Source organism: Protopterus annectens, chromosome 3.part0 (genome assembly GCF_019279795.1).
Source record: "Protopterus annectens isolate FY-2018-M chromosome 3.part0, PAN1.0, whole genome shotgun sequence".
NCBI classification, from domain to species: Eukaryota; Metazoa; Chordata; order Ceratodontiformes; family Protopteridae; genus Protopterus; species Protopterus annectens.
The window spans coordinates 66,167,650-66,190,931 of record NC_056731.1 but is presented as its reverse complement, the minus strand read 5'-3'; the positions used below and the strand labels follow the sequence as shown (position 1 = coordinate 66,190,931).

General features: G+C 41.9%; 1 protein-coding gene across 1 annotated transcript in view; it reads left to right on the top strand.

The window, feature by feature from the left end:
- The window catches only part of GALNT12 (polypeptide N-acetylgalactosaminyltransferase 12), a 465,398-nt gene that overhangs the window by 109,196 nt on the left and 332,920 nt on the right, over positions 1-23,282 (top strand). The window contains exon 4 of the mRNA XM_044065498.1: positions 21,715-21,900. Coding sequence (XP_043921433.1) covers positions 21,715-21,900 — 186 coding nt within the window. The remainder of the gene's footprint in view (positions 1-21,714; positions 21,901-23,282) is intronic.

The following is a 23,282-nucleotide window of genomic DNA, read 5'->3' as shown; positions in this document are numbered from 1 at the left end:
CATACTTCTCAACTGTGCATCTGTAAGTGGGACATTCCCCATTTTGAGTCTTAAATATTGTAAACTCTGCACTGTTCTTCATTAAAAGAGGTTTGTCATGCACTCATTTCAAGAATATTTTTAATAAATATCCGTAATAAATGGTACTGAATAATAATTGATTATATTAACTCATCAAAGACAGTTAAGTGTGAAGAAACAGTAACCATGTTGTGAGTTTTCTGTTTGAAGCCGTTAGCAATATGTTCCACACCCAATTTGTTCCATGTTGTGAGAAGTAGTGTTCCACATTTTGGAGATGGAAGGCTGAGAGCTATGTCTGAAAGTTCTGTATCTTTTAGGTGTCGGTAAAACATGTAAAGAATTATATGCACATGCTTGCGTTATAGCTGTATTGTGCCCTTAAGCAAGAAGGTGGGAAAATAATAGTAAGTTTACAGTGAATTTCTATGCATTCAGCTACTGTATAGAAAATAACTTTCCCACCATAGTACGTAATAAATACAAAAGGCCATGAATATGACTATATTCTAGTCATTCAGACCCCTTCTGGAATTAACATTTCATTTAATAAACACAGCTTCTTAAGTCTTTTTACCCTTATTGATCACTCATGTTTCTTGTCACATTGTCCTTGTAAGGTATGTGTTATTAAACTGAGCTATTTAACTTGTATTTGATATCCAAAAAGGGTCTTCGATCCATCCCTTCCAATAGGCTAAATTCAATAATCTTTCCTGCATACTACAGGAAGTATAGTAAACAAGCGTGTATATAGTATTAGACTTCATCTACAGCATAATAATCTTCATGGTACTTCTGTTTGTGCATCCTTTAATGTAGGATTAAAGAAATAGTTTTAAAAAATGTGAGGGTTATTCAAGATAAAGTTCAGATAGTGAGCCACGAGGTCAGAATTCTAAGGATAATTGGGAGGGGGAATGGCTTGCCTATCAGCATGGCAATAGCAGAACCCTATCCATTTGATCTGGAGTCATTAAAGATGATTGAGATACCGCAAAGCCACAGCACAGCAGCAGGTCATATGGAAATATTGCAACACAATGTCCACTATGCAAGCAGTAAAATGTCACACCTATAATCTGTACTGATTGCCAGCATGGAAACAATACATTTACTAGAGAATCATGTTAAACAGCTCAGTTTAATAACACACACACAAACACTTCTAGCTCCTTGGCTGACGAACCTTCTAGAGAAGTGACATCATAATTCATAAACTTTAACTATATACTCAAATCAGTTAAAAACTAATTATTTACACTCCCTTGTCGACCTAAAATGTAGTAAAATTACATTAAATACTTAACAATTAATGTTTATTTAAGTCCCTTAGAGCCAACATACCCAATTGAAGCTATCTGATGTTGTCAGTCTTCATCCATTCTTGACTCTTGGGTACAGTTTCAATCCTCTGAACCCATCCGGACGTTACATAGCTTGCGCCAGCCAAAAAATCTCTTGAGCTACTGGTCTGCTCATAATACCCCTCTCTGTATTACCTCAGATTTCGTTTGCCACTCTTGCAGCTAAGACACGTCAGCTGATTCCTCTCTCAGAGCTAAGCAAATATTTATACTTTTTCCTTTAAAATATTACTCTGTTTTTGATATTTAACTTCTGAAACTCTTTCCTGGTCTTACCCGTTAGTGTGAGTGTGTTTATCCTTTTACCATTGGTAATTCTCACTACCATTGTTGGTAGTTTTTCCCCTCCCCTTATCGTTAGGTAATCTCTGTATCTACCATTGCTGGTAGTTTTTTCCTGGTGTGATTGTTTTGCCTGAAATCTTTTCCTTCCTTTCCTATCTGCCTTCTGCATCTCCTTGTTTTTTATTTGGGATGATGGCAGATAAACCAAAAAGTTCTCCTTCAGGATTTAAACAATGTAAAGAGTGTGGCAGAAAAATACCAAACTCTGATGGTCATGATTGCTGCATTTATTGTTTGGGTGCACCTCGTTTAAGTGTTGACTGTATGATCTGCCAGGGTTTCAGTAATAGAGCCCTGGTAGAACATAAAAATAAACTGATTCTCAAAGGGCTTCTTAAAGCCCCTTTTGAAGAAGCCTTTGTCCAAGGCCAAACAGTCTCCTCCAGCCTGTGGTACCAAAACTACCCGCTCGGTGCCGACTTCTCCCTTGGCACCAACTGTAAAGAAACACAAACAAGCTTTTGCAGATTTCTCTTCAGAACTGAGACCTAAGGTTCTAAAACTGATGGAACGGAGTGAAACTTCAGCACCTACAGCCTTACCATTGCTTTCAACACTGACTGTGACACCCACACAGATTACGGCTCCTACCACTTCTACATTGCCTACAGTTCCGACATTGGTACCAATTGTCACTACTGCCGTGTTGATGGTAAAAATTGGTCTCTCAAGAAAAGGGCTAGGGAGTTGCCCCTGTATATGAAAAATCAGTGTCCCCTTCTGCATTTTCTGTTCGCTCCACCAGGAGCCTCTTGGAAATTGATGTTGTTAGGTTGGTGGATCAGATTCTGACAGCTAGGGGTATTCCTCCATATTCTCAACCCCCTTTCCCTTCTGGTGCAGGGGGTTTCTCTCCTATGACCCCTTCTTATTCTCCTCCTCTGACCTCCTTGATGGCTTTAGAGCAGTTGGTTCCAATATTACAGGTTCCAATAACCTTGGCAGTGACTACCTTTTTGTCCTCTGTGCCAGGTATGGTTCTGCACCTTTGGTGCCTTCGGGACTATCAGGGACCTGGGAACATGTCTTCGCAATTGGGTCTGAGGGGTTAGAGTCTGCTCCAATTTTTTTCTCTGGAGCTGACATTGCCTCTTCAGGCTGCACCAGTAGGAGACCCATCCTTGGTTCCGGCTACTAATGTGGGGCTCTCTGGGCAGGGTATGACCCCATTTCCGAGTTTGTCTCTTTTCTGGGCTCCCATCCCTCCTCGGGGTGGTCCTGCCCATCAAGCCATTAAAAGAGCCTTGCCCACTGCCTCTTCCCAGGTGGCTTCTGTGTTACCGGAGTCTCAACCCTTGACCCCAGCATTATCTTATCTCCCACCAACCTCTAGCCCTGGACAGCGAGATCTAAGGTTGCAAGACATAACTGCTAAAGGTATCCCCTCTTCTGAGAACTCTTCAGATGCCCCCACTGAAGAGCCACCTCAGAAGAGATTGTGTAAGAGGAAACATTGTGATTCTCCTGAAGAATCAGTCATAGAGGACATGGATTTTGATGAGGGGGAGGGTTCCGCCCAGTCACCCCGGGAAAACATCTCCTTTGGAGACATTCTGGAGATCCTAAAATAAAGGGGTGATTGGAAACTCAAAGACCCTTCCTCTGAGGAATCTATGTACTTGCAGGCCTTTGGAGCTCTCCTATCTACCTCCTGGGTGACCCCACACACTGACAACCTCATTAAGTTAATCACTCAGCAGGCTTGGAAGGCTCTTGACTGTATAGAGCCCATTCCTACCCGGAGACCTGACAAGATACTTTCCACAGCTGAGGACCATCCACATTAGGCAAAGGGCTTAGTAGTTTATGCCATGGTGGTAGTGGCCAACATCAAGAAAGAACTAAATGAGGAAAGCCCTACTGTTTATCCCCTAACCAGGAGATCAGGGTGATGGACAGATTTGGGAAGAAGCAGGTCTGTGTGTCATCGATCTTCTCCATCAGGTCCTTGAACTTTCTGGCACATTTACTAGACTTTAATGGTCAAGGAGCTGTCAGACACTCTGGCGGGTGCAGTGGTTGAAGGGGTCCAAGAAAAAGTGGCCTCACAGTTAGCTACCTTGGAGTTTATTTTGAACTCATCCATGAGGCTTGTTGCACGTGTTGCTGAAGGGGCGACCGGGTCAGCAGGTTCAGATATTGCATTTCGATGACACACTTGGATGTGCCTGTGTAAGTTGGTGGAACCATTCAAGTCTTCCGTCATCAGTGCCCCCTTTGCTGGATCTTCATTGCTTGGGCCCAAAGTGAAGGAAACTCTATCCAGGTGTGAGAAAGATGGAAAGACTCTGTCTGCTGTGGGTGAATGTTTTTCCACTCCTCAGTGATCCTATTCTAGGAATCAAAGGAGTGGCAAGCTGTGGTTCAAGATGTCCCAACAGTCTTTCCAGGACACATGGGGTACAGACTCCCCTCAGGGTGGAGGGGAGTCACAATGGAAGACACGGTTCCATTGGCAGGGGTGGTCTGCAGAACCAGTGTTCCAGGGAGTCTTTCTGTGGTCATCCCTGCCAACGCTCCTGAAAGGAGGCCCAACTGCTTGCCTCTGGAGGCAACCATGGGAAGATTCTCTTTGCACCCAACTGCCTAGCAATGCATAACTACCGATGCTTGGGTGCTAAGGATCATTTCCAGAGGTTACTGTGTCCCCTTCACCCTTACCCCACGAACTCGAGCAAAACTCTTCGACTTTCTACCTAGTCAGAGAGTTCAAGCAGCGTTAGAAATCCAAAAGCTGCTAGAAAAAAAGAGTCATCCAAGAAGTTTCACCAGACCAACTAGGATCTGGATATTACTCAAGATTCTTTTAGTGCCAAAGAAGACAGGGGACTGGAGACCAATTTTGGATCTCAGCATTCTGAACAAATTTGTTCAACAGTCAAAATTCCAGATGATCATGGTTCAATCTATACTTCCTTTTTTGGAGGAAAACAATTGGATGTGCTATGTCGATTTTCAAGATGCGTATTACTACATAAAGATGGACATATGCTTGAGAAAGTTCCTCTGCTTCTGGCACCACAGCCCCCAGGGTTTTCACCATATGTATGAGAGCAGTCACAGCACATCTAAGGCTGCTTGTATTCCATGTGTTCCCATACCTGAACGACTGGCTCCTTGCTGCTACCACCAGGCATCTACTTCTACAAACCATGGACTTCCTTCTGAAACTGTCTTCCCAGTTGGGCATCACAGTCAACTGTGCGAAGTCTCAGCTAACCCCTATTGAGCATATGGACTTCATCAGAGCTCGTCTCTACACTCAAGTCTTGTGTGGCATCACTACCCCATCACAGGTTGCAGAAAATCCAATCAGAGGTTCAGCCCCTTCTTCTTTCAAACAAGATACCGGCTCAGCAAATACTGCAAGCTCTGGGCTCCATGATGGCAGCGATCATATTAGTCCCACTGGAAAGGTTTCACATGAGACTTCTTCAATAGATGCTTGCAAACCAATGGTCAGTTCTAACCCACCCCATGAATCATCTAGTTTTTATATCCAACTGATGCAAAAACAACCTATTCTGGTGGATGCAATCCAAGGAGATTCTTCTTGGCCGCGCCTTTGTTCCCCCTCAACCCAAGACCATAGTGAAGTGACCACCTCTGCCTCCAAGACGGGATGGGGGCATTATCTAGGGAAGACAGTCTAAGGCACTTGGTCCCCTCTTTGAGGCCAACCTACATATCAGTGTTCTGTAGCTGAGGGCAGTGCTTCTAGTGTTGCAAGCATTTCACTCTGCCTTACCTCATGCAATGATAGCTGTTGAATCAGACAACATGTCCGTAGTCTGGTACATCAACAAACAGGGGGAAACCAAGTCCTACCAGTTGTGATGAGAAGTCCTTTGAGTATGGCAGTGGGCCATAACTTCCAACCACTTTCTGATAGCAACACACCCCAGGGAGTTCAAATGTGATAGCAGACAAACTGAGCAGGTGCATTCTCACACCTCATGAGTAGTCTCTAAATCCCAGAGTGGTGAAGAAAATGTTTCTTCACTGGGGCCAGCCTTCCTGTGACCTGTTTGCTTTACTCCTGATGAACAAGTGCAGAAGCTACTTTGCCACAATTCCCCTCAGGGGTATCCCCGAGAGGAGCTCTTCTCCTCGATTGACCCCGAGGTCTCCTTTATGCCTTTCTTCCATTCCCTCTAATTCCCTTATTCCTCAAAAAAGAAGCTTGGTTGAGATGCAGAGTAATCCTCATTGCATCTTACTGGCCTCAACAGATATGTTTTCCTTTCAAATGGCCTCATTTGCTTCATCGTCCATGGATTCAGGACCCAGCTCCAGACCTTCTGTCTCACCTCCAGGGACTGGTGCATCCCCATCTGCAAACTCTCAAGATGACTGCTTGGTTTCTCCAATTCTTTTAGTTGCCAGGCACAATGACCTTCCATATCCTGTACAACACATTTTGTTGGCATCCCATAAACCATCCACCAGGAATCTTTACCATAGTAAATGGAAGAGATTTTCTATCTGGGCTTGTGATAATGGTCTAGATCCTTTTTTAGCTCCAGTGGAAAAAGTTCTAGAGTTTTTAGCTACTATTTTTGGTAAGGGGTCTTCTGCTTCTACTGTTAAGGTTATTATGTTAAGTTGTCAATCTCGCCTTCATTCTTGCTTGATGGGTTGTGCTTTAGCTCGAGAACTCCTTTTACCAGCTCGAGGCAGCCCCATATCCCATGATGCAAGGCAGGAAGTACCCAGATCTGGAGGTCTTCTCTTTACCAGCTCCTGGTAAGTAATTCACTTTTGTGACATTTAAGCCCCTTTTACTTAAAAACTTTTATATTTGATAGTTTAACTTTAAACTTAATTTTTCTGACAGAAATCCCTGTCTCTTTTAAATTTTTTAGTCAGTTAATTTCCTTTCCCATCCCCCTGTTAGGGTGTGTGTGTTGGTTTAATTTACTATATCCTTTTGGGATTAATTTAATTTAATTGGACTGGTGTGTGTGTGTTTTGGGCACCATGTCTAAAGAGAGGGTTTCAGGTTTTGACTCGTGCTGTCAGAAGATGTCTCTGACAGACGGTCACACTTCTTGCCTGTACTGTTTAGGCCCTCTTCACCTGCAGGACTCCTGTGCTATTTGTCACTCCTTCAGCCAGAGAGTCCTGCAGGAGAAGAATAAGTTGATTCTGAGGGGTCTTCTTAAGCGGAGGGCTCTCCGGCTAAATAAACCAAAATCAACAAAATCTGCCAAGACCCAGGCTTCTGGTTCTAAGCCTGTGGCCTCGGCTCCGACTTCATATAAGAGTCGAGATCGGCTCGGCTGGAGCCGATTCTGAATCTTCTAAGCGCTGCCACTGTGGGGTCGGTTCCGACCGACTCCGACACCCACGCGGGTGATGATCCGATCGGCTCCGACACCCATGTGGCACACGATACATCGGTGCCGACAGGATCAATAATATCGGCTCCGATGACCCATTCCAGGAAGAGGTCGAGGTCTCCTTCCTTGGAGCCGATCTTCCGCCTCTCCCCTCCTCTTCTATCGGCTTCAAGGTCATCCAGGTTGTCAGACCATGACCTAGAGAGTGGTCAGTAGATTGCTCAAGTCACAGGTACTGGCCCAAATGCTACACAGTCCGTCTCAGCAGGCGACTGTTGGTCCACACCCGTTACAGTTCCTCCTTCAACTCTACCCCAGAGTTTGGAGTTGGAGTCTTCGGCAGGGTTACTGCTACGGCTGGAGGACGGATACCCCTTCTGTTCCTTCAGCCCATACTCTTATCTCCTCTTCTTTAGAGGGATTCGTGGTCGGGCTTCCATGGTCTCCTCCGAGGGGTGAGTGGCATCGGACCCTTGTCGAACCGCTCCGAACGCTTCCCTTGGAGCCTGTGAGCTCTGCTCCGACATCTGCCTCGGAGACTTCCCTTCGGTGGCCCTGGAGTTCCTAGCTCGGGTCTCGGACCTGCCTGGGAGGGGAGCATTCGAGGTGATGAAGAGTGTACTGGCCACTGGTATCAGTCAGCAGTCTCTTCCCGTAGCTCCTCCCTCTACTGTACCTGTTGACATCTCTGCCACTTCTCTTGCTACAGGACCCAGAGATCCTCCGCCTCAGGTTTCCCCATTGGGAATTTCCCCCTCTTCCGAGGATTCTCCTGATGTTTGAGATCCTCCTAGGAAGAGGACAGGAAGCATGTAGACTCCCTGAGTCTGTCACTTGGATACTGACTTTGATGAGTCAGAGGGATCCCCTAGATCCTCTGAGGATGTCTCCTTCTCAGACATCCTAGAACTTCTGAAACAGAGGGAAACTGGCCTCCAACAATCCCTCTGAGGATGAGTCAGTATACCTAGAGGCGTTTGGATCTCGGCCCTCCACCTCCTGGGTGTCTCCGCCTTCGACCCCCTTATGCAGGTTATAGCACGAAGGCGTGGACAGCTCCTGACTCTGTAGAGCCAGTCCCTAGGAGGCCTTCTAAATTTATAACTGCCCCTAGTGACAAACAATTCCTTACAAAGGGTGTCCCGCTGATGCCATGGTGGTGGCTGATCCTTCCGTGCCGTCCATCCTCCTAATAAGGACTCTAGGACCATGGATAGGTACGGACAGCGGATGTTTTCCTCAGCGACCTTTGCTATGCTGAATTATCTTTGTCACTTCACCAGACTCCAGAGATATCCTGAAGGAGCTGGGAGAAGTAGTTCAGGATCCTACAGCTGCAGGGGCCCAAGAAAAGATTGCCAGCTAGGAACCCTCAATTCCATTGCTAACTCCTCCATGCGGCTAATATCTTATGCTGCTGATGGAGTGAGCAGGCACAGGTGTGGCTCTTAGGCGCCAAGCCTGGATGCGGCTATGTGATTTTCGGATCCCTTTCCTTCACAAATTCTCCCTTTGATGGGTCAGCTTTGTTTGGCCCTCAGGTGAAGGAAACCTTGACCAGGTGTGAGCAGGACGGCAAGACTCTTTCTGCTGTTGGAGTCCGTTTTCCACCCTTCTAGGCCTTATCCCAAAGGACAGAAGGGTGGGAAGATGTGGTTCCGTAAATCCCAAGGAGTCACGTGGTCAGTTTACCCTAGAGGCAGAGGGGTAACAACAACAGACGCGCGCCTAGAGGCAGAGGGGTCCAAGAACCAGGGCAACAGGAGTCTCTTCCTGATAAGCCTTTTCAGCATCCCTGAGGTGTTGCCCGGCTGTCCCTCCTTGGAGGCAGTCGGGGAAGATTATCACTGTACCCAGAAGCCTGGCATTCCCTCACTCAAGACAGATGGGTACAGTCGATCATATCCAAGGGTTACATAATTCCTTTCGAGGAAAGTCCTTCCCCTCAAGTTCCCTTCCAGATGTACCACCGGTCTAAGGGACATTGCAGAGTTAGAGATCAAAACTACTGCAAAAAGAGCCATTCAGCCAGTCACAATAGACCATTCAGAGCCGGAATCTACTCAAGGTTCTTTTGGTCCCCAAAACAAAAGGCGGGAGACTGGAGACCAATATTGGATCTCAGCAGACTCAACAAGTCTGTCAGGAAGACAAGATTCGAATGGTCACTCTTCAGTCAATTCTGCCCTTCTTACAGAAGGACAACTGGATGTGCTCAATAGATCTTCAGGATCAGGAGATTTCTCCGCTTTGGGGTCCAGTCATTTCCAGTTCAGAGCCCTGCCCTTTGGTCTCACTACAGCCCCAGAGTGTTCACCAAATGCATGGCAGTGGTCACGGCTCACCTGCAGGTGTTTCCGTATCACACGACTGGCTCACTGTCAGCCACCACCAGGCATCAGCTTATACAAGCCAGGATTACACAATAGACCTTTGTTCTCATTTGGGCATCTCAGTCAACTAAGTCATCCTTATCGCCCTGCCAGTCTATTACCTTCATAGGCAAACTTAAACACTGTTAGGATGTCAGCTACCCTTACAGAACAAAGAGTTTCAGACATTCAGACTCATGTCAGGATCATTCTGGCCAGCAAAAGGTACAGGCCAGAATGGTTCTAAAGGTATTAGGTCTTATGGCTGCGGCCATCACTCTTCTTCCTGGCTCTCGATTCTACATGCCTCCTTCAGTGGATGCTGTTCACACAGTGGTCATACCAGCAACTCCCAATCGTCACCAGATTCTGGTGACACAAACATGCAAAGAACATCTTGCTTGGTGGATCACATCGTCTCAGGTTCACCAAGGCAGGTGCTTTGTACCTCCTCCCCCTCCAGCCACTGTCACCACGGATGCCTCCCTGATCGGGTGGGGGTCATTATCAGGGCAGGATGGTTCATGTACCATCTGCACATAAATGTCCTGGAGATGAGAGCAGTGCTTTTAACGTTGCAAGCCCTCAACGACTTTCTTCCCGTGGGGACAAGTCCACACAGACAACATGTCTGTAGTTTGGTATATCAACAAACAGGGCGGAACTAAGTCCCCTTGTTCTCCTCTCATCGGTTTCTGGTAGCAGCATATGGTAGCCCTGGGAAAACCAACATTATAGCGGACAGATTGAGCAGGGCTATTCTCATGCCTCACGGTGGTCTCTCAAGCAATCCATATAGGAAGAGATTTTTCTGGAATGGTTTGCTACTCCCAAAACAGCAAATGTCCAGACTTCTTCAGCCTCTTCCCTCTATCAGGCCATCCCAGAGACGCTCTGACCCAGGATTGGCCCCAGGGACTTCTTTATGCCTTCCTCCATTTCCTCTGATCCCTCAGGTGATCCAGAAAGCTACCGTTTGAGAGCCAAATTGATTCTCATTGCCCCTTACTGGCCTCGACAAGTTTGGTTCCCGTTCCTCCATCGTCACCTTTTGGTGCAGCCGTGGCATCTGGACCCAGTGCCAGATCTACTGATTCACCAATCCGGTCAGCTGCACCGGTCAATCCCTTCTCTCAACCTCACAGCATGGTTGCTCCACTTCCTTCCTTAGTTTGATCTCTAACCCAGTTAGAGATATTATAGTAACTTCTAAAATCCTCTACCAGGAGGATTTTTATTGGGCTAAGGCCCAAAATATTGATCCTTTTACTGCCCCTGTTCAGGCAGTTCTGGACTTCTTAGCAGAGATTTTCCATGCAGGCTCCTCTTCTTCCACAGTCAGAGTTCAGTTGGCTGCTATTTCTAATTTTCATGTCGGGATAGCAGATCATAATATTATGTCCCATAGACTCTGCAGGGCCTTTTTGAAAGGGATTTTCCTACTAAAGCCTCCAATCAGGAATCCTCCTCCTCAGTGGGATTTAAATTTAGTGCTGACATCCTTGATTCTTCCCCTTTGAGCCAGCTGTTTCTTGTTCCTGAAATATCTTTCTTGGAAAACTTTATTCCTAGTGGCTATTACATCTGCCAGGAGGGTGTCTGAACTTCATGCTCTTTCGGTTCGACCCCTATTTGATTTTTCACAAAGACAGAGTATCTTTGAGAACTAATCCATCATTTTACCTAAGGTAAAACAATCTGAATCAATCCATTGATCTCCTGTATTTTTCCTAACTATTCAGATAGAGCTGAACAAAAGCTACATTATCTTGATGTCCACCGTCAGCTTAGATATTATTTGGACAGAACAAAAAATTTAGGAAATCTGATCAACTTTTTGTTTCCTATGCGGATAATAAAAGGCCTTCCTGTTTCTAAAGTGACTTTGTCCAGATGGCTTTCTTGTCATCACTGAAATTTATACGATCAGGGGAAAACAGCTGTGCTCAAAACCTAAAGCACATTCAACTAGGAGTTTAGCTACTTCTACAGCCTTTCAAGCTAGACTACCTTTAGACACTATTTTGTTTCCCATTACAAATTGGACTTGGCCTCCAGGGACAGAGCCAGTTTTGGCTCTACAGTCCTCAAGAGTTTGTTCCATTGAGCCACCCAGGATAGAGGTGCTAGGGGCGGTCCCCTCATCAAGCAGAATGGATTGACAACTTAACATTTTCCATGTTAGTTGTCTTCTCTGCTTCTTCTTCTTGCCGACCTCCCCTGGCCTGGACAGACCTTGTATAAGAAACTATAATGCTAAAGACCATTAGACCTGGTCCTTTTTCCATCTGTAAGTTTCTTCTTCCTTTGGGAAGTATTGTTTATGCTTGGTGTTATTGCCCTTTTGTCAACAAACGAGATCTGGGTACTTCCTGCCTTGCATCATGGGATATGGGGCTGCCTCGAGCTGGTAAAAGGAGTTCTAGAAGACAACTAACATGGAACGTTATGGTAGGTACATAACTTCTTATTAGCAGCCATTTCAAATTTTCAGTGGTTTCGGTGACCAACCCTTAATCTCTCACAGACTTTATAAGATTTTTCTTAAGGGCAAAATTCATTTAAAGCCCCTTTTCAAAAATCCTTTACTGCCATGGGACTTGATGATTGTTTTGCAGCCACTTAACATTACCTCCCTTTGAACCTGCATCTACCTGTAATTTAAAGTTTCTTTCTTGGAAAATTTTCTTCTGATTGCTGTCACTTGCGAGATGAGTCTCTAAATTACAGGGTTTATGTTCTAAGGCCCCTTATCTAATTTTCCATAAAGACATTGTGTCACTCAAGACAAAAACGTCCTTCCTTCCAAAAGTGATCTCAGAGGTCAATATCAATCAAACCATAGACTTGCCGGTATTTTTCCCAAACTGTTCTAACAAGGGTGAATACTGCTTATACCTTCTTGATGTGCACAGGCAGCTACATTTCTGCTTGGATAGAACTAAACAATTCAGACAATCAGAACAATTATTTGCATCCTTAGCAGGTGCAACATTGGGCAAACCTGTTTCTAAGGTTACTCTTTCTTGATGGCTAAGAGATTGCATTTCCTTTATTTACACAAAAAAGAATCTAAAAATCCCTATGCCCATGAAGGCTCATTCTACCAGATCAATGGTGACTTCAACTGTTTTCCATTCTAAAGCTTCCATGTCTGAAATTTATGCTGCTGCAACATGGGCTACTCCGCATACCTTTATTACTCATTACAAATTGGATATGGTCTCCAGGGGGGAGATCCTCCTTTGGCTCTATGGCTGTCAGGAATGTCCTTCCATAGGGCCACCCAAGATTTAAGGTAGCTGGGGGAGTCTGTCCCAAGGATTCAGAAAGGATAAAGATTGACCACATCAGATAAAGAAGTCATGTCTTACCATAACATTCAATCTGTGTTGTCGATCTTCATCCAACTTCACCTTCCCCTTCCTTTGGACTCCTGGTGGACCGACATGCTGTCCTGGGTTTCCCTGTTAGGATACATTGACATGCTGTCCTGGGTTTCCCTGTTAAGATACACCTTGGACATGGCTTCTGACCTGAGTTAGGAACTCTTTCTGAGAGCTTGCAAACTCAGTTTGAGGTAATGTATAGAGAGGCATTATGGGTAGACCAGTAGCTTGAGAGATTTTTTGGTTGGCACCGAGCTGTGCAGTGGCGGATTTAAGCATTGGCATAGGGGCGAGCGCCGCCCCCTTTTTAAAGCTCTGAAGTTATACAGCAAAAAAAAAAAAAAGGAAGAAGAAGAAATACAATGCACCATTATTTCATTGAAATTGGAAAATGTACATCTAAAACAGTACATTTTCTTTTTTAGCTTACCATCGTTTTGTTTCTCATGATTCATGCATCAGAGATGCGATTGGAGACTGCAGTCAGCTGATCTAAATGAAGATCCTGCACTGCTTCTCCGTTGTTGAATGAAAGCATGTTGGCTGGTGGGATACATACAAGCTGAGGTGTATGACCTCGATTACCACCTTTCCTTAATGTAGCACTAACGTCTGGGCAGAAGTCAATGAGCCCAACAGGATTCCACATCGATGTGCATAACTTGCATAATGTCTAACATTCTGTAATTTTCAGAACACTTAATATCATTCTCTCTACAAAATGTTAATATTAATAAAAAAAATATGCAAATACTTTGCTGCTAAAAGTTGCAAAGTTTTCTTTTTACTTTTCCGTTTTAAAACTGTCGGTCTATTTTACTGCTTGCCTCTAAAGACAACAGCTAAAATATAGGTGTAGGGAAGTCTTGCCCATTGATCGTTCAAACTTTGTCACTGTTGTATGTTAAATAAATGACTGTCTCCATCTCCTCAGCTTTAAACCAAAGGGCTCCTCCTTCGAGCTTTAATACTGCAGAGTGCAGCAGAATTCTATCTCCACAAGGCAATTTTCGGCAGAAAATGCAATGAAAGTAGTCACCAGTAGACAATGATAAGGGTTGCTAAATCATTCAGATGAGAAAGTCCAGTACTGCATTAATACGTGCATTATTTGTTTACCAAAGCTATAACAGATATCAGAATAATTTTCTTTTTGTTAGTTCAGGTCCTTACTACAGCGCTTTGTAGAAATTTAGGTCAAAACAAGTGGTGGATATATGGTTTAAAAAGTGGCGTGAACCTTCAATAGTTAGTCACATTTCAGGAAGAGGCATTTTATACAGGTGAGTAAATTGTGCGTAGTTTATTCCTCACATCTAAACTGAATAGAGTGGCTAAAGGAAGACGGGAAAATTATACTAGACAGTAATCACTACTACATTTGATGTTACTGTTTGTCTTGAAAGTGTGCTGGTACAGATCTCTTAACTCCGTATTTCAAAGGAATGTTCCTGTCAAACATCTCAGCTGTCCATATAGGGATGTCTTTGATTTTGACTTCATTTTTATCTCTGTCCCTCTTAATCCCTCCCAAAACTGGTGACTTTTAGAGAAACAGTGGTGGATTACACTTAATAAATAATGGCAATAATTTGAGTTACAAACTTCTTTTACTTTAGGAAACGTATATTAATTCCCATTCTCATATTCTGTCAACGTCTGTGCTGTAATAACAGAGGGCAAAAGAATTAAATTAATTCAGAGGTCAGGTTCTAAATGTTCTTCAGTGAAGTCAGGGTCCTTCAACCTTTTAATCTACTGATAGACTGAACAAAAATCATGAGCAAGGAAAATTATTTAGTAATGGGTTTAAACTGGCATCAAATGTGCCTTAGGTGAAGTATGAAAAGGGACTGAAATAATAAGCATTTGAGTTTGACTTCAGTATGCCGCGGTGGTACGGCAGTAGCGTTGTTACCTCACAGCAAGAGGTTCTCCCATTCGATTCTCGGCTTGGGAGTGCCTTCTGTGTGGAGTCTGCATGTCCTCCCAACGGTTGGGAGCGTTCGAAAGACATGCGTGCATAAATGGGCGTGCCTTCATTGAAGGTTGGGTGTCGAGCTGGCATCTTGGCGTTTCGTAAAAAATCTACTGCCAATCATTAGCGGACCGGAGTTTCGCTGTGGCGACTCCTTACCGGGAAAAAGCCGAAAGACAAACAACATTTGAGTTTGAATTATCATTCAGAAATTACAGGGTCTTTTATTCTAACAACTTTCTAAACTTATAAGTGCAATATTTAAAATGTGTCCCTATTTGTGGGGGCTTTGTCCTCCCATTATTTTAGGCTTTGTCCAGATTTTTTGTGCTAGTAGGTTAAAAGCTATGGAGGGGGCTTAGTTAAATATTAAGTTGAAGTAAAGGAAAAATGCAATAGTGGACATTTCCTAATCCTTATTTATTAGAATATATTCTGCAACTTTATGAATATAATATTCTACATGGTTGTTAAGATATCAAATGCTGGAGATGCTATGGGGAAGAAAAGGTTAAACAGGAACATGTTTTTTGGGAGTGTATTGAGCTTGCAGATTTTAAAAATTTGCCAGAGAATGCAGTTGTCATAAATATTGGGGGACACCAAATGTCTGTAACTGAGGAGATGGTTATTTTGAGCTGGGGCACAGGATCCAAACTGCCTAGACATAGTAAAGCCTTATTAAGTTTTATTCTGTCAACTGCCAAAAATAGCAAATAACTAGAAAATGGAAATCAGAATCTAAACTAACTGCATTTTAAAGTACTGAATATTGTGAAAGAGATTAAAGTACAAAAGTGGGCTCTTTAGAAGAGGGAAGGAACAAAGTACATATAAATACTTGGGGTTGTGGAAACAATACATGAATATATGCAAAAAATATGTTCAGGAGAAAGAGTAAGGTTTTAAGAAAGACAGGAAATGAGCAATTTATGATATGCTGGATTAAATGAGTTGCAAAGAAACAAAACAGATTTAATATATAATGTATATAAATGAAAAAAATAAGTTTTCTTTTAATGTATGTATGTGTGCCTACGTCTGAAGTGATGATTTAATAAAGGTGTTAACTTGTATTACTGTATCACACACCTACACACACACACACACACACACACACACACACACACACACACACACACACACGTACTTAAGGGAGTAAGAATGAGTGTTATGTATTAAATCCTACTAGGGAGGGGGAGTTAACATTGCACTGAAACCATATTTCAATGATGTTACAGATGTCCGTATTTTCAAGGGTCATAAAAGCTTCTGTGCATCACACACTACCCCTAGCAGTTGATGGAATGTTAGCCCCTGCTGTTTCAGTAACCCCTCCACCATCAGTCAGATGTGGCCTTAATGGCTACGTGTGCAGTCTGTTATACCAAATTCCTCAGGAAAATGTGCCATCTTGTTCAAGGCTTTCAGGGTTTAGGTTCTCTCCTGAGGCAAAACAGGCAGCTTAATAAACTGATCCTGACTTTCCAACAGAAGCCTGAAAAACACCAAGTGCATCATTAATTTGTTTCTAGAAGATCACCATGGCAAATGGTGAGGGCTATACCCTGGTGTCCACAGATATAGAGAGACCATTCATCTCCCCTAGCATTTCTATATGGGCTATACAAACTCTACTGTAAAGCTATCAAGATTTTCTTTCTTGGCAAAATTAAAATGTTGAATTATTTGTGTGTGTTGTATATATAGTCTTCATGGCCAGCAAGTGGCACTGGACACGTGGTTTTGGTGTGGCCAAGATAAATAGTTTAGTAACGGGATAAAGCAAATCTAGAATATACAGCAAGCATCTTTGTGAAATGCAAAGTAGATGGAAAGAGTAGTAAGGTCACTTGTTATAAGGCAATAGTGCACAGTGGTGAAATATATAAAGCAATTATGAATCACACAAAGGTGAGAAACTTGCCTTGTTTACATAAGAAGATGATAAAAATTATCAGTCAATCAGATATTGTTGTATGTGATAAAGATACTGAAGTAACAGGTGCCATTTTCCTTATTGTTTAGTTTTAAGAAATCTAGGCATTTCAATGCATAAGGAAAGTAAAGGGTGGATAAAAGCATGTTTAGGTTAATAGGCTGTAATCTTGGGTTTTTGAGGTTGGGATGGGGTGTGAAAGTACAGAAATTATAATATATGTAGAGATGATATGTTTTCTGTTACTTTTGCATAGCTGACTGTCTGGCTTAAGGCACGTAATTGAATCTAGTATTTTTTTTGCAAGTAAATAAGAGAACACTGAATGAAATGAAAAGTTTTCCATTAGCAAATGAATATTCAATGTGTGTGTTGAGGAGTCTGTAGCTGAGCATTTCATACTTGTGTTTTCATGGAAACAAGCTGACTGTAAGGGCAAACGATAAAAGCTAGAGCACTTGTCTTGTGTTCCAAGTATGCATCGAAAATACTTGTGCTATCTCTAGATGTGTGTGCTCTACACAGTGACTAAATCACCTAGAGCCATAGTTTGCACCGTCAAGTGGCAAGCTCTTTCACTGCACACAGTCTGTGATCCATGTTCTCCTATCTTGAGGATACTGTGCACCACAGTAGATGCCCAAAGCGGTTGGTCTGTACAACTCTTCTCCTATAGGGCACCATGTAGAGTCTGTGCTGCTGCCCACAGCTGCATTTGTTGGTAAGTGTTTTGAGATGGAAAAACTCAGCATGTGTTTCAGAGGTGTGGTGAACTCCACAAAGAAATGGGGAGAACATACAAACTGCAAATAGACATTGGTCAGAGGTCAGGATCAAACCTTGCACCTGGTGCATGGGAGGCAAAGACATTAACCATTATGCCAGTTGGTCTCTTCTGTTTCTGGTACAAAATCATCTGCAACTGACTACCTACTGCTGTCCTTCCACACATGATGTCTGCGCTTCTTAAGGTGATCTTTCCACAATCACTGAACCCAGTGTCCTACTTTCCCACTCCCATCCAGTAGTCAACTCACTAGACTGTGCCCCCCCCCTTTGCAAATTCCTGAATCCGCCACTGTTATGTAACAGCTGGATTGGTTCCAAGGATCGGAACCATACTCAAGAGTGAAGAATGGATGAAGATCGACAACACAGATGGAACGTTATGGTAAGACATAACTTCTTTTTTAAATGCATACACTCTCTTTGTGCAGTAGGTGCTGTTTAGTTAATTTTAATTCTCCTGGTTTACCTTTAACTTATAAAATATAGTAGCTTGTAATAAATTTGCATTTTTGACATTTTTCTGTAGAAAATGTTCACCCACTGCACTCTCAGTTTTTGTTTTTCGAACATCTCTTAAATGTTTGTTTTAATCTATCATTAAATATTTTCTTAGTTTCACCAATGTAAAACAATCCAGACTGACATTTTAAAGTATATATCACATGCATAGTGTAAATAAGTAAGTTTGTTTTTCCTTTTCATCTTTTGTACCCTTTATAGATATGACCAGGGCATGGCTCATCGTAAGTTTTATAATGGATTCTGTAAGTCATCTTGTCCTCCTTTCTTTCAGGTAGATTAGGAATCCTTAATTTTTTTCTGCTAAAAAGTCATTTATTTTAGCTTCTAAGCTACGTGCTTGTTTTAAGCTGCATCTTGTCAGACCAATGTACTTAATGTGGTCAGTGAACTCAGTGGTTCACAAATATGCTGCACTCTTTGGACTTCAGAAAAAGGCCTGCAATAGTGGGAGTATTCGGTGGGTAAAGGTTTAACACAAACCTATTCTAAAGATAAGTGTTGCAGTTGTTTCTTTTTCTAAGGTTCGCTAATAAGGTTAGCTAATTTTAGCTGAAGTGAAAGAACATATTTTCTGTTTCAAGAAAGTAACATGTCCAATGTTTAGAGTTTCTTTGTTGTGCATTCACGATTAGTGCACTTGTGTGCATGCTTCACACTGCAGGTGCTTTCTTTAGTACTGTATCATCTCATTACATGCACGTGCTTGCATGTGCGTGTATACACACACACACACACACACACGCACACATATATATATATATATATATATATATATATATATATATATATATATATATATATGTTTACACTGAACATTTTGAATGCCGTTTTGAATGTTGAAAGGCAGCTTTCACAGTCACATAATGGCGATTCACAATATGTCAAACATGCAACAGCGAATGCTGGCATGCATTCGCTGTTGTGAGATCGACATATTGATTGGAGATCGCACTATGGTGGGGATCAGGAATTTTGCCCTTTTCCTCATTGTAGTGCGATCTTGGAGTTGTAATATATTAAGTAGCAGGAGGTGTGGGGTGCAGGGGACTTGGCCCCCTGTAAAATATTTGTTGGAATTGACTGGGAGGGAATGTATGCTGGGTAATGTTGACTTTGCCAAATATGGATGGGTCGACATTACCGGTTTCGGTGTTGTGCCTTTTCCATCGACAACATGATCACTTGATGGAAGTGGTTTTAAGATTATGATGGTAAACTGTATATAAAGATAGATATAATATATATATATATATATATATATATATATATATATATATATATGTGTGTGTGTGTGTGTGTGTGAATGTATGTATATGTGTGTGTGTGTGTATATATATATATATATATATATATATATATATATATATGTATGTATTATATAAGTTATAGATATAAATTATAATCCCCTGAAATTCTCTTACCTCATGCTGTGACCCTTCTGGTGGTCCCTGGAGCGTACTTCAGTGCTGCTTCTCCTTTGCCGTCTTCTGTGAGTTTGCTGTTAGGATTTTAGGATTCATAGTCACTATGTAATAATATTGATGACGATAAATAAATAAGTATACATATACATATATATATATATATATATATAAACACGCACACACACACACACACATATATATATATATATATATATATATACACACACACACACACACACACACACACACACACGTAAAATATCTGTGTTTCTGTCAACATTGCAAGTTAGATTATCAGTCCTAAGTTGGTGTATGCTATGCCTCTTGTGTATGCGCAGCCTGCTGCATTACTGACAGACTCTCTTCCTCAGTCGAGTTTCCTACACTTCTTACAAGTCTTCTCATTTGTAAGGAATACAATGGCAGATTCTTAGGCTGAGGAGGTCATGAGGGTTGTCTGAGATACGCATTGTGACAGTAGAATCTTGAATCATCTGGATGCCTGCCACTGTATGGTCACTCTTCCTCCTCCTCTTGTGGCTTGAGTTGCCACCTGTCCCTCTTGCAGGACAGCCCCTATTTGGGCAGTTGTATCCTACAGAAAAAAAATTAAAAAATGCAAATGTCCATAGATTCTAAACAAAAAAAATAAGCTTCCTTTTGCACTTGCATAAAATTATTATTTTTTATCTGGAATATCTTAGCATGATATGAAATGACCAAACAGCTGACCTTGTACAAGTAAGGTTTTATTTGGTAAAAAAAGAAAAAGTGAGGTCCAGTCCTTTCCACTTGTTTTGGGTCTGTCTGGTTTTCCCTGCAAATCCCATGTTTATGTAACAAATGTCCCACTAGCATTTCAAAACTTGGCAACCCTAGCTATGATTCTTGTTCACTTTTCCTTGTTAAATGCTTATGCTGTCATCTTCTTTTTTTTCCCAGCTGGTATTTATTGTTGAGAGTGGATACACTCATGCTTATATTCTTGCTCTGAATCTTTAGTCACCTTTTTAATCTGTTTCTTTATTTCTGTGGAACTTGTTTATAAGAGTTGTTTTAGTTTGCCTACAAAAATTCTATTTGTAGCCTATGTTCATATTGGTTTTTGCTAGGATTTCTGATTTCTCCCTACATTCTAAAATGATCTGGTGACTTTATAAATTGCTGTACATGTGTGGGTGGTTTGTATGAGCATATGTACATACAGATTCTGTGATGCCTTGGTATCCCATTGCCTTATGCCAGTTGACTTCTAGGATGGACTGTAGCCCCCATTGATGCTATTCAAGTATAACCTGGACCAGTGGATGGGCAATCAGTAATTTCCCACTGGTCTGGCACCCATGTCTCTAATGGATAGGGCAGCCTGTAAATGTTTACCCACATATGCCCTAGCTTACATATACCCCTTAAAATTCCCTCTAGGACACCAAATCTTGTTGGATACATTTAAGAAGTAAATCTGACTTAAAAAGGCCCTTGTAGTCGTTAGAGTAGTATACACCTATGAATCTGTGTATAAGATAAACATGTGCGCTGCGTTTGGATTGTAGGTTGAAGTGCTGACTTTTGCAAAATTCTGATTAAATAGCACTTAATTGACAGGGCATTTATCCACTTGCTTGGAAAACAATAGGAGCCGTCTCATTGATTAGAGAGTCTACTTGTTACAGGGAGTACCTCGTACAACTGTGGTTTACCTTTCTGTTATTGGGTAGATACTGAATTGCTATGAAATATATCGGACATTAAGTTCTACTCTGTGAATGGCCGCTGTGGTGCAGCGGTTAGCATTGTCACCTCACAGCAAGAGGTTCTCTGGTTCAATTCTTGGCTGGAGCCCTTTCTGTGTGGAGTCTGCGTGTCCTGCCCACGGTCGAGTGACATTTAAAATACATGCAGGTAGGTGCGTGAGTGAATGGGCTTGCTTTCTTTGAAGGTTGGGCATCGGGCTGGCACCTCGGCACCGTAAAAATCCACTGCCAGTCATTCCTCTACGGCGACCCCTAACCACCAGGGAAAAAAACAACATTAGTTTAGTAAGTTCCACTCTGTATTTCTGAAACATGCTTGCTTACTTTTCAATTTTTTTCTCTGGTGATTACATTTGCTTATAAGTTTGCTATTTTAAGAATGTGTCTATTTCATAAATGTAATATATTCTAGGCTGTTGTTTACTAATAATCTTATGATTCGTATTGTGAATTGTGGTCTTGTTTTAAACAGGATACAGGAAGAAGAATCAGCAGTGGTGTGTCCTGTGATCGATGTCATTGACTGGAATACATTTGAATTCCTTGGAAATCCAGGGGAGCCACAAGTTGGAGGATTTGACTGGAGACTGGTGTTCACTTGGCACATTGTACCAGAGTATGACCAGAAATACAGGCGATCTGCAGTAGATGTTATTAGGTAACTTTTATTTATTTATTTTTACCCTAAATTCATCTTTGATAAACGTCATGGACCCACTGTGATCTTAATCTCAATAACTGTTTCAAAACTCTTGAATTTAAATTGTCCTATAATTTCAGACATTGTTTGTTTCCTCACTTATACTGTATTATCAGCATGTTTGCTACATACAGTGGCTTCTGCATTTCTATTAAGTTTATTCCTCTTTTTAGTTTTACACCATAATGTTCTGCAGTTTCCATTTTTCTCACTTTAGTTATGGCATATATACTGCTACTCTGGCTTGCATTTTTAGATTCATTTTCTCTGTTTTACTCTCTAGTTCATCTTGTAAACTCTCTCTTTTGAGTGGCATCTTAATTTTATCTGATTTATCAACTGGAAACTTTCCTTGTGCATTTTTTTAGACACACTCACTCACTCACTTCAGTAAAGTGTTGGTACACAGCTTATATTACATGATAGACTCTACTGTTTTTGTCCTCTCATCCCATTGATTTTAAGCCTAGGGGTTCATTTTTTGTTCTCTTTATGGATGGATACTGGATTCTAGACTTCTAATTCCAGTGTACTGCACAACTTTTTTTGTTTTTGCTATGCCCTACACACTGGTGCTGCTGACATGGTGTAATATCATGATAGGATGTGAAGTCATGCAGCATCCATTCACCTGCTATACTGTTGATGTTGCTCTGTGCCTTCATGCCTTTACCTGATTGGTGCACTTCATGAAGGAGCGGCTAAGGAATACAAAAGCAGATTTATTACACCTTTCCAATGAAATGTATGTGATTCCATGGGCGTCACAGAAAAATCAAATGGCAAAACACATGCAAAACCCAGGTGGTCACTGGCATTTGTATCAACATGCACACCTAATCCACTTGCTACTGATGGTCCGCACACATTAAAAAAAAAATAAAAAAGTAAATTTTTGCAGAAGCCCTCTGCACTCCACTGTGTACTGTGTGAAAGTTTGCACCCTATACCTCTTGTTACTTGTATATACTAATTCCAAAATCACTCAGCCTAGAAAGGAGGAGTGAGTACTATGTAATACAAACTGTTCCCTGTACTGTCTTCTTATGTGGTCGACACCACACTTATCGCTTCATTTTGTTACAACAAACACTGCTCAGAATTTATGCCACAACCTCTTTGTTCAATCATTTTGTGCAATATTTGTACAGAAATTGTGTGTGTATTTTTGTTTATATATATTTACACACACAGACACATACACACACACAGTCAGAAATAATAACCACTTTTGATACTATAAACTGTTTTTCTTATTGAACTTTGACTTTGAGACTTCAGAAACTTGAAGAGGGCAGAAATTTTCTTATATCTTTTTTGAGATTTTATTCCATTGTTAC